At 52.4% G+C, this 12,198-nt stretch overlaps 3 protein-coding genes across 3 annotated transcripts; 1 reads left to right on the forward strand and 2 right to left on the reverse strand.

The window, feature by feature from the left end:
• Window positions 1–29: 29 nt before the first annotated feature.
• Window positions 30–2,005, reverse strand: BBA_06149 (major facilitator superfamily transporter; the record flags this gene model as incomplete). The annotated part of the gene is made up of 4 exons (XM_008601246.1): window positions 30–1,045; window positions 1,111–1,222; window positions 1,289–1,734; window positions 1,807–2,005. The coding sequence occupies 4 exons, from the start codon at window positions 2,003–2,005 to the stop codon at window positions 30–32; spliced, it is 1,773 nt and encodes a 590-aa protein (XP_008599468.1).
• Window positions 2,006–5,269: 3,264 nt separating this feature from the next.
• BBA_06150 (fucose permease) lies at window positions 5,270–8,065 on the forward strand (the record flags this gene model as incomplete). Its single annotated transcript, XM_008601247.1, has 2 exons — window positions 5,270–5,569; window positions 5,621–8,065. The coding sequence occupies 2 exons, from the start codon at window positions 5,270–5,272 to the stop codon at window positions 8,063–8,065; spliced, it is 2,745 nt and encodes a 914-aa protein (XP_008599469.1).
• Window positions 8,066–9,014: 949 nt separating this feature from the next.
• Window positions 9,015–10,875, reverse strand: BBA_06151 (ferric reductase like transmembrane component; the record flags this gene model as incomplete). The annotated part of the gene is made up of 4 exons (XM_008601248.1): window positions 9,015–9,481; window positions 9,531–10,405; window positions 10,460–10,621; window positions 10,673–10,875. The coding sequence occupies 4 exons, from the start codon at window positions 10,873–10,875 to the stop codon at window positions 9,015–9,017; spliced, it is 1,707 nt and encodes a 568-aa protein (XP_008599470.1).
• Between the last annotated feature and the right edge of the window lie 1,323 nt (window positions 10,876–12,198).

Here is a 12,198-nt window from a genome sequence, read left to right on the forward strand (position 1 = left end):
GATGTTTTCAGTGTACATTTTATTGTCCGTCAGGCCTCTCCGACACCTTCGTTCTCTAATAATGCGGCATGAGCCTGGTTCTCCTCCTCCGCGTCACATTTGTTGTTACGGTCTTCCGGTGCTGTCCAGCCTGCAGCCGCTTGTACAGCGACGAAGATTACAGAAAGTAACGCCGCGGCGTGCCAGACATCCCTAATGGCACCACTGTATCCATTTATGGCAATATGCTGCTCCTCGATGTTCAGTTCCCCCGAGAAGACGAGCCCCGGGGCGCCCAGTAGCCTGGTGACGAGGCGCGCGTGCTTTGGCGACAAGCTCTCGTTCCCGTGATGGCCCTCGAGGTCCGCAAAACCGACCGTCAGGGCCTGCTTCAGAGTGCGCAAAAAGATGCCGCCGCCAATGGCTGTGCCAAAACTGCCGCCAAAGCCGCGAAACGTGCCGAGCAAGCTCGTGCTGACGTACTCGGTGTCCTTGTACGACAGGTGCAACAAGTGCGCCAGGTTGTAGTTGAGCGAGGCCCCCGTCGCGAGGCCGTTGAGGAAGACAACGGCGACAAAGAGGGGCATCGGTGCGGTCGGCGCCGCGACCAGGCCCATGAGAAACAGGCTGAGGGCGAAGACGGCGCTGACGACGAGCGTCGGCAGCCAAAAGGAGCCGGCGCGGCGAATGTGCAGGGCGCCGACTACGAAGCCGCCGATACCGAAGCCCGCGTTGGTGGGGATCAGAATGGAGCCGGCGCGGGCGGGCGCCGCGCCACGCACGGCGAGCATGTAGATGGGCGTGTAGAAGAGCAGCGTCCAGCGGGCGGTCATGAGCCCGAGCTGCGCGAGGCATGAGAAGAGGACGCCGCGCGAGGACAGTACCGGCAACGGGATGATGGGGTCGGCGGCGATGCGGTACTCGACGAATAGGAAGGCGGCGAGGGAGACGAGAGAGAGGCCGAGACTAACGGGGTGGATGTCGGCGGCTAAGCTGTAGAGGAATACCACGATTGTGAAGCACTGACTCGTCGGGTTAGCATTGAGAGCCGTGAATGCCAGATTAACTGGTAACTTGCAAGTAAGAATGCTCCCAGGTAGTCGATGCGAGCCAGCTTTTGCCTTGTGGTACCGGGCTTATGAAGCAGGTCACCACCACCAGCCTGCATGTTGCTCGGGAGGCTGATGAAGGAAATGATGCCTCCGATAAGCGACACGGGAATCTGCCACACGAAAATAGGTCTCTAAATACCAAGAGAAAAAAACACATTAGTCCATATATACAGCTGAAACAAGGTCGCAAAACTCACCCATCCAATCACCGGAAAGAGAGCCCCGTACACGACCGCGCCAAACGCCACGCCCACGGTAAAGCCAGTGTTGACCAGCGCGATAAACAGCCCTCTGCGGCGCTTCGTCGTCAGCTCCAGCACGAAGATGACGCAGAGCCCAAGGACGCCGGCGCCACCGGTGCCCGCAATGGCCCGGCCCAGCACGAGCCCGGCAAACGACGTGGCGCAGGCCGTAACGAGCGACCCCAAGGCGTAGAGCGCGCCCACGGGCAGCACCAGGCTGCGCGGGGAGAAGACGGTGGCTAGGCGCCCGGCGAGCGACGCAAACGAGGACAGCGGGATGAGGTAGGCGGCGGTGAACCATGACGCGGCGACGTGTGCGTCAATGTCTTCAGCGACTTGGCCCTGGATCATGGTCATGCCCGACATGTTTGTCGCTACGAGGGCGGGCGCGGCGCCGTTAGCTTTTTTTTTTTCTGTAGACAGGCAAGAAGAGGAAAGAATGAGGAATTGATGAGAAGATGGCGCTCGCTCACCTTGGAGGAACACCAAGATCCCGAGACCAAGGCATATGGCGATGCCTCTCCGGACTGAGACGGGGACGTTTGGCACGTCGTCGTCCTCTTGGCTGACGTCGGCGCGCTCCGAGGCGCCGAGAGAGCGCCCTGCGTCTCCTAGGAGCGCAGAGTGTTCCGCCTCTGCCTGTGAGCAGTCTCTGCTTTGGGTTCTACGCATATTGAGAAGTCAATTGCGCTGACCTCGGCGCAGACAATGGAGTGGCGACGTGAAGATTGTAGTTAAGCACAGCTGCCAGAAAGGGTGTGTTGAAAGTGGGCCTGCGATGACCTCTTTGACCTGAGACAAGCTGCGCGGTTGAGAATACTAGCGTAAAACTAGAAGAACAATATGTAAAACTGAATAAATAAAGATTGAAGCTCAGAATATAGCGGAAGTAAATCATGGGTTCGCCAAGGCCTACGCAATTTGCTAAACTGATACTTCGGGTAGTAGCATGCTTCAGCCCAGAACTCGGAATATATCAATCATGTATGATTAGAAGCAGTGGCCATTTGCGCAATACATGGAATTGGACGAATTTTCTTGAGAAAAGGACGCTGATGTTTCAAGCTCTGTCATAACGGTTATAGCCACGAAAGTAACACACCCGCAGCCTCGTCGTGTCCGTCTCTCTGACTTGGACTTCAGGTGGTCCCAGCTAAACATGCCTCATCACGCACAGGTCCCCAAGGATGCACATTTCTTCGAGCGGTCAGTAGATTCGAAAGAATCTCAAAATAGGCTTTTCTCTCCTCACAGGCATTTGGGTCTCTCGAAGCATGTTTCCTCAGCATCTGTCATAAGTCATCTTGGCAACACGCCCCGACCCACAGGCCGCTGACAGCGACAAGGATGGCATGTGGAATTATTTATATCGCGAGACTAGCATCGTTGCACTAGTTAATCCAAGCTGCAGGTAATCTGCAAGATTTAGGCAAAGGAGTGCGCATAGAATCTTGTCAGATTCTTCGAGAAGGGTCGTGGCACAAGGAGCGCAGCACCGTTGCAATGTCTCACTGTTGTCGAGGACGATTGGTGGAACTGCAAGGCTGCTGGAGAGTCCAAGTCCACCAACGAAACTCGTGGTTGTGCAACATACGAAGATTTTTGAAAAGAAGGCAGCTAGCGACAGCCTGAAAGTATATGACTTGTAATACAACGCACAAATAAAACGATTACATCAAGGAGCAGCTTTACATTTTGTTGGCGGGTCCGTAGTAGACCAAATTGATAAAGTTCAATAAGTCCCCGAAAATTAATAAGCACCAAATGCCCGGTTGGCTAAGTGGTATAGCGTCTCACTAGTATTTATACGGTGAAATGAGAAGATCATGAGTTCGATTCTCATACTGGGCATTGCTTTTTTGTCCTCGGCCATCTTTGCTTTTTTTTCTGGCAACGAGGCATTGCCGCATACTCTCTGTGTGTGTCTTTTGTTTTCGTTGTTTTCGTTTCGTTTCAAGGGGCCTGACAGAGGTAAGACTCACAAGCGAGTGAACAGTGTCGCGACGAGAAGTAAATGGCACGTCTTGGTGTACATACGGTCCTTGTGGACTTGAGGCCGACTGTAAACGGATCCTGGAGCTCATGATTCCATGTTCCATCTCGCTTCTCGACGACAGTATTGTATTTAATCCGCCGGCCTTCTTTTTTTTTCTTTTTCTTTGCAGCATTGATCTTGTAGCATTGGACTTTGAGCATTGAAATGCTCGATTTTTTGACTTTGACCTTGACAGGAGGGTTATTGGTGACGAGACCTTTGAGTGATTGCTTCGCATGTAAGCTGGCAACTTGAGGCGGGCAACACAAAAGGCGCCTTTTCTGGGCGCTTCTAATAATAGCACCGAGATGTGTGCTAGCAAATCACGCCCTGCATGGCCCGCCGACGATGAACCATGTTGGCAACCGAACAAAGAACAAGACGCCCGGCTACGACAGGGGTAGATGGCCGCTGGTCGACGGTGCATCAACTAGTGTCTCATCGACATTACGAAGTAGTAGTTTGGGCTGGCCATGTAAAGATGCTGCAGGAGAAACAGCTGCGTTTCTTGTACAAGAAGGTGAGTGACTTTTGAATGTTTCATAACTTGTCGGACCGGTGAAGCGGTGCATTGCTGGAACTGGTATTACACTGTGTTCCGGGCGCTGGTGGGCGCCCTGCCTGTTAGGTAGTTTGGCTCAGCCATGACAGGTACAGGCGGCAAATAAGGGTGTTACAACGGACAGAGGCCGGTTGATACAAGAGCTCGAGTCAGTACGACGGCCGACTCTGTGTTTCTCTCGCTCCTTTGTGCAATACTTGAGTGCCGACAAGTGCCAGATACGCGCCCCCCCGCGTCTCATCGACTTGGCTGAGACAAAGCCTACTTCCTACACGATTCAATGCTCCGTACCTTAGTTAGGCAGCAAATAAGTGACCCATTTACAGAGGTGCCTAGGCTACAAACTAACCACTTCAGGCACATGCCTCAGCCTGCCGCGCTAAGGGTTCTCAGTGACGACATGTATTTAGCGGTCTGCCAAACCGTCTGCCTAGCTCCTTGTAACCGGCCGGACATGGCTCGGCTCAAATAGCTGGTGGCTTGCTTGTTGCAAGCTTTGGTAAATCTGTACTCGGTAGATGAATGGGCGGATGGGCTCAAGTCTCTGGGCGCAGTGGAGCGGATCGACGTCTGCGTCCAGTCCAGTCCGTTCAGTCCAGTGCAGCAAATGAAGAAGCGCCCCCCCGCGGAGTTGTTTAAATGAATGACCTGTCATGCAACTTTTTGTACAAGCTGGCTGTTGGTCCAGTCTTGCGCCTTTTTGCTCCCCGCTTGCTCCCCGCTTGCTCTTCTTCGGCGCCACCTCGTTCTCTTTTTTCCTTTCTACTTTCATTGCAAGAACAAAGCCTGCCTGCTGCCTAATAGCAAAATCATCTCTCGTCGATCTGCTGCAATCCTAATAATAATCATCCTCGCTGGCGCATAACGCCCCTCCATCTTCGTCACCCACGAGTTCGCGCTGTGTGGACATCGTTGCCAAAGCGGACAAGCGCCAAACTTCGGAAAAGCTGGGTGGTTCCCCACGACACAACGCCACCTCCATCACCGCCTGTGCCCGGCGGTCGCGCGCGCACACATAACCAAGCTCCCTCGTGCTCGCGACAAAAAAAAAGGATGAATTCTCATTTCTACCCTTTCTTTCTCCCTTATTAACCTTCTCAATTCACTACTCTCTCGTCGGAACAAGCACGTATTGAAAATCGTCAATCGAGGCGCGTTTGCGATCATGGCATCTCGCACTCTGTTCCGTTAGCGAAACTCGCTGTCCCGAAAACAGAAAACATCAATTTCAGCTTTTCCGCCGCTTCAGCGCCAAAAAATACCCTTCAACGCCCGGAAATAACCACCACCTAGACCTTTTGCCCGCCGCGCCCGTCCGCATGTAGGCACTCGATCAGCCATGGACGACGACAAAATCCGGCATGTGCCCAATCGTGGCCCAGCCGTCTTTGCCGTCACCGTCGTTACGCTCATCATCGCCTCCGTCTTTGTCTTTGCGCGCATGGCTTGCCGGTTCTTGATTGTCAAAAAGGTGACATGGGGCGACCGAATCATGATGCTTGCCTGGGTCATTGCCTTTTTCCTCTCCTTTACCGTTGCCCTTGGTACTTTTAACGGACTCGGCAAACATGACGCAGACATTGACCCTGCCAACCTGACCGTTCTTCGCCGTTGCGAATATGTCTTTTCCATCCTATATGTATGCGCAGCCAATATACCATTGTAAAACGAAAACTAACATGGATAATAGAATCCCGCATTGATGGCTGCCAAGACTAGCATATTAATCTTTTACTTGCGACTCGCAAAAAACACTCAACTCGTGTTACGATATGCCTCGTGGTTCACCCTCATCGTCGTCAACCTCGCGGGAACCGTCCTGACGTTTATGAACATTTTTCAATGCTCCCCCATCTATGCCGCTTGGATGGCCTTTTACGAAGGATCCGCCAAATGCATTCCGCTTCTTACCGAGTTCATCTGCGCGTCGCCGGTCAATATTGTCACCGATCTCGCTATTCTCGCCCTCCCTATCCCCGTGCTGACCGCCATGCGATTGCCACCGCGGCAAAAGACTATCCTTATATTGACATTTACAATCGGCATCTTTGTCACCATTGTTGATGTGATTCGCATCTACTACCTGCAACAAGCCATCGGCTCCCGCGACAACTTTGGTCGCAGCAGCAACGACTCTCGCTTTGGTGCGCATGCCGATTTCGCCTACAACGCCTCGCTGTCGCTCATGTGGAGCGTTGTTGAAGTCAATGTCGGAATTGCCTGCGCCTGTATACCGACTCTCAAGCCGCTGGTTGTGCGACTGCTCCCTGCCATGCTCTACGACCCCAACCGCACGCGAACGGCGCTCGTGTCCAAGAGCAGTCCCAGTGACCGCGAATCCGACAGTCAAGGCGGCGCTGCGGCGACGGCGCGAAACCGTCCTGCGATGCCGCAACCAGGCGCCGCGCCTCCAGCGACTGATGATGTACCGGATGCCGACGATGCTGCCGTGACGGCCATCGATTTCATCACGACGCCGGGCATGCGCATCGATCAGATCAATCGTGATTCTCTCCGACCCGCTCGCATACAGAGCAACGTCCACAGTTCCTCGGGCAGTGTATCCGAAAACGGCGTCTACTTTGGCTTTGTCAACATGAAGCGACCAAAGAGTATGCTAAGGACGAATCTTAGAGATTCGTTCAAATACGGTACCTTGGTCGCTATTCTGTTCCTGCTCTGGGGCTTCTCGTACGGGCTACTCAACACGCTTAACATGGCCATTGCAGAAGTCAACGACATGTCGACAGCCCAGACCCTCGGTTTGACCAGTGCTTACTTTGGAGGGGGATACTTTTTCGGCCCGATTCTGGTTGGAGAATGGATTCTTCGACGCGACGAACATAACCGCTCCAAGCGCCATTCCAAAAACGAGGCCGAGAATATCGGTGGCTACAAAGTGACCTTTATGCTGGGCCTCTCCATCTACGGCATCGGCACCATTATTTTCTGGCCGTCTGCGGTGACCAACTCGTACGGCGGCTACATGCTCAGCAGCTTCATTGTTGGCTTCGGTCTGTCTGTGCTCGAGGTCGCCGCCAATTCCTTCATGTTTCTCTGCGGCCCGCACGCTTACGGCGAGCTGCGTCTGATGCTAGCGCAAGCTGTGCAAGCCATTGGCAGCGTCCTCAGCGCGCTGCTTGCCCAGCGCGTCTTTTTTGCAGGACTGCAAAAGGCAGACCACCAACACGTCAGCTTGATCAATGTTCAGTGGACATACCTCGGCATCACGTTGCTGTGCGCCGCCCTCGGCCTCTTCTTCTACTACATGCCCCTGCCCGAGGTGAGCGACCAGGAGCTCGAAGAGTCAACCAGACGCATCCCCATTGATCCCAAGAAGAAGTCCTGGTTCGGCTTGCAGCTGCGCACCGTGACTCTCAGCCTAGCCGTGCTGGTGCAGTATCTCTACGTCGCCACGCAGGAAAGTAACACCATCTGGTTTGGTAATTTGGTGGCGACTGATGCTGCCCACGCCCGGGATAACATTATCCGCGTTCAACAACGGTCCGCTACTGCGACTACCGGACCGACCGTCCGTCCGCAGCGAGTGCAAGGCCTCAATCTGTCCATTGCCGACTACCTCTTGTGTGGGCAGTCTGTCTTTGCGGCATCCCGTATCCTCGCCGCCGTTACCTGCTACTATTCGGTCAGCGTACGCTTCGTCCCCAAGCCGCGCACTCTGCTGACGATGTGCGTCGTCCTTTGCTTCATCGCCTCCGTCTTGCTCGTCACGCTGCGGCCGTCAGACCCCGACCTCATCATCATCCCGGCCATGCTCTTCTTCTTTGGCGAGGGCCCCATCTGGCCACTCGTTTTCGCCATGGGTCTGCGCGGTCAGGGCCGAAGGACGAAGCGGGCGGCGGCATTCATCACCATGGGAGGCTCCGGGCCGGCGTTTTTCCCCTTCATCATGTATGGCGTCGTTCGCGAATGCGGCACGATACACAGGGCCTGGGTCGTCATTGTCGCCCTGCAAGTGGCCATGATTGTGTGCTCGGGCTACCTGGACATTTCAAAGGACGCCAAACTGCTCATTGACCCCCAAGGTCCGTTGCAAAAGGCAGGAAGAGATGAGGAGAAGCAAGCTGATGGGCAATACCACAATGATACGCCTTTTACCAGCAGGGATGAATAATGCGTGCCACAGATCATATGAGCGTGCCTAGATGATGCGTCTCTTGAACGCGGTTTGAGAAAGTCGCCACGGGCCACATGCATAGGGCATATCTCTAGAGACTGATACGTCTCTATTAATGCGACTTGAGCAAGTAACGGATGGATTACACTATCTCGGGTTCGGAGTTTTTATATTGGAACTGTTCATCTGGCGCACTGGCCTGGAGGATTACTTGTCATCAACTATATACCCCTTTTGAATTTCTTTCGGCCCCTTTTATGCAGGGGCCTTGGCGTTTAAGGTTTTGAGGGTGCTTGGACATGGGGGGGGGGGTCTTTCATGTTTCTTTACTTAATTACTGAAAAGGAAAAATCAACTCTTCTTTTTTTTTTAAAGGTTGATCATCGCGGCGGAAACTCTCTCTTTCTCTCTCAACCCACGGTCCATGCATAACCTTGTGGCGCGCGGACCGCGACGGTGGCCGTGCGCAAAGCTCTGCGCAGGGGTTTCTTTTTTTTTCTTTTCTTTTTTTTTTTCAGGTACCATCTTGCCAGGGTTGGGACTGATGAGCGATTGATAAGCATGACGGATGGCAGATAACAACGAACGCAACGCGGCAGAGGGGCAGGCAGGCAGCGGGTGGTGTGGGCAAAAAGATGAAACAGCATGGTTGGTTGGTGGTTAATCGTGATTGGTTGCCTGGAAGTGTTCCAAAACTCGACGTGTCTGAGAGCCTGCAGATCATTCATTCATGTATCAAGAGTCAGATGGATCATCCATGTATTGAAGAAGAAACGTCTGGAATAGCAGTACCCATGCAGATAATTTACGTAGGAATATTGAAAAGAAGCAAAGTCTAGTATCTATCCAGAAAGCTCTACTAAAGATATAGCAAGAAAAGGTCGAACAAATAACGTTCTGCATACATCGTTTACCTCGTCAACCAAATAAAACCAACCACACTACTTTACCAGCCAAACTGCTCACAATGCAACTCTACAGCGGGACCATCCGACCGAATGCACGCTGCTGTAGTGTTGCGAACCTGTGTCATCAGCGCGCTTGGCCCGCAGCCCATGACCAGGACACTCTGATCTCTGCCTGCCTCTGCGACTACGCCACGAATCATGGCCGGTACATCTGGACGCTTCCACGTAATCGGAAGACCGGCGTAGCTGTCCATTTCCGACTCATTAACAGTCGTCATGCCCTTTTCGACATCACTTCTAATGCTTGAGGCAGAGGACATGTTGGCAGGCGCGATATGAGTTCTCGAAGTCGTCCGGAAGACGTCCAGCTCCCAATCCTCAGATCCAGTCGTGAAATTTCCACCACTGCTGCTCAGATCCCGACCCTTGGTGACGAAAATGTGGACAGATACTCGGCTGTCATTGCCGAGTGTGTGAAGGTGGCTGGAGTACCAGCTCAGAATAGCTTTTCCAGGTTAGCGCGGAAGCGGCGTTGACGGCGGCGTCGAACTTACATCGATGGCGGACAGTCCAGACAAACATAATCTTGGAAGTATTCTTTTGACCAAGCTGCTTGAGAGCATTAAAGGCAGCCCCGAAAGTGAAGCTAGCACCGGTTCCGCCAGCAATCAAAACAATATGGTCAAAGTTTGAGGGCGTCGGGAATGTACCATAGCTGCCTTCGACGGCCGCGTGAATCTCGACTCCAGGCTGCGCAAGAGCGCGATCGTGTAGTTCCTTTGTGAAACCGTCATGCGCTGTCACAACAAACTCGAGAGGATCCATGGCAGTAATGGTAAACGGGTGCGTCTCAAAGGTGCGAATGGCTGGGATCCACAAGAAGCAATGCTTTCCAGAAAGCGCCCCCAGAGGTGACTTAGCGAGCGTGACTCTGGTACCACCATGGGGAAGCGGAGTGAGAGTAACTTTGTTGTTGGCGCTGCTGAAGAAAAGTCTAGCCACGCGAAGGAGTCTGTCAAGTCCCCAAATGACACCAGTGAGAATCGTGATGACCAGAAAGCCGTCAACGATCGAAGGCTGATGAAGACCTATCATGACAATGGCGAGGGCAAAGAAGACGACATGGACGTAGTAGAATAGCTCATACCACCATGGGCGTAGCACAATGCCACTGACACCAAGCAGAAAGAAGGATCCTCCAGCGATGATGCCGTAGATGCTAGTCTGCATGGTAAGCATGAAGGGTTGTCCGTTACTAGCAAAGTAGGCCGAATAGCTGGCGGCATGAAGAATCATGTGAAAGACTGCAAAAAAGCCAGAGTATCGGTGCAGTATGTTGAGACGTTCGTAAGACCAGGCTGTAAGCCAGGCCAGAGGAGTGTTCTTCAGCGCCAGGAAGACAGAGAAGAGCATGTTGATCATGGAAAGCCTATCGAGGTCAGGTCAGATAAAAACATCAGTCAGTACATCACTCAAAACATACCATCCGGTTCTGGACGCGAAGTTGGTTTCAAAGCCAAAATTGCTGTTGTTCATAAAGGCAAAGAGAAACACAATGTTGAGTGCAACGTAAATGGCAACGATAACGGCATGCCCTGTCGAAGGGAAGAATGGAAACGAGTGGTTGGACAGTTTTCGAGCGACCCTGACTTGTTAGCTTTCATGTTTTTCGTACCTGACTGACATTATCACGTACCTCATGGGTGACGACAACACGGCCAGGGCACGGCTACCCTTTTGCCGACGCCCAAGTGCATGATATGTGATTCTTGAGAGATGAAGAAGAACGAAGATGCCAACAATAGCAAGCGTAGAGAATGCAAAGCCCTCTACGGCCTTGACATTGTCCTCGTGCCGTATGATAAACTTTTTGACGAGTTCTGGGGGGTATTCGGCCATTATAGCGGTTTTGTGGCTGACGACGAAAATGAAAGTGCTGATAGACAATAAGAGATTCCTCGTAGGATGGATATCAGGGCTTGGCAGCGATTTTGTACCTGTGGTAGCAGGCTCAGCCAGAGACGGGCAGTGACTGTGTTGTAATGTTGCGCCTCAGCAATGGAAGTGATGAAGTCGAGCAAGACAGGAACGAACCAGCGCCTGCCTCGAGATTCAAACAGCGAAGAATGAGTCAAATTTCTGCAGAAATATGACGTGAAAGTCTGGAATTAATACCCTGATTGAGTGAATGAGTAATAAATCAGCTGAAGGAACCAATTCAAAGATGCATATGGACAATGTTTATCAGATTCGGGTCCAGATCATAGAGGTGCATCAAGAATGGGCTCTGCTTTGTATATGAACGGAAACTAGAAGCGAGTTGGCCATTATGCGGTGCAGTATTACTAAATATGTACCCGTAGCTACTGCTCAGATTCGAGAAGCAGAGCCGCAAGGACTGCCGGGGCATGATGTGCAAGCTAAACTATTCATGCCCAGCCAACCCACACACATCTGATAAGGGGGCCCCCCAAAAGGAACCTGATACATTTTCATACTACCTCGCCTACACATGGCCGAGCGGATAATTTTCCCAATCAAGACGGCTACATAGAGAAGAGACTTTGTTGGTGCGGTGGAGCGTAGTCTGTGTTGCCAAGCGCAACTCTAACGTCCCATTTTGAGCTGAGAAAGCTGTTTGCGGTGAACGCTCGGCCGGACCACTTGCAAATCATGATACTGAGCACGCACTTTGACACGCATAAACGAGAAAAAAAAATTGTTGTTTGATGAAAGCAGTCCTCTGATAAATTGGCCTCTTTTGGGTCATCAGTTTCATCTGGTCGGCAAGTGTAGCGGTCCCCCCCCCCCCCCCCCCCCCCCCAGCAGACCACGTTACAATAGCACAAGTACTATGTCTAGGCATTGCGCGGCGGCGGCCTCAATTTGCTTGGCTACACTGGCTTACGTACGTCGTCCCCGACTCGTCCATGGCCTATGGGGACTGATCGTCATCAAACAAGATTTTTATGTGCTGGTGCATTGAAACACCATTGACCCAGTTTGCCCAGGAGGAGCCTCAAGTCGACACGCGGAAAGTGGAGGCCAATGGCCATCCCACTCAAATGTAACGCTGTTGATGATGGTCTTCGAGATAAACGACACAGATACTGAAGAGGACAAATTCAAAGTTTTCCAGACAATTTTTATTTGTCTCTCTGTAATTGTGGCGTTGATGTTGACATGATCATGGTCATATGATCCAATATGCAGCTAACATGA

This window comes from Beauveria bassiana (assembly GCF_000280675.1).
Source record: "Beauveria bassiana ARSEF 2860 unplaced genomic scaffold BBA_S00017, whole genome shotgun sequence".
In the NCBI taxonomy this organism is placed as follows: domain Eukaryota; kingdom Fungi; phylum Ascomycota; class Sordariomycetes; order Hypocreales; family Cordycipitaceae; genus Beauveria; species Beauveria bassiana.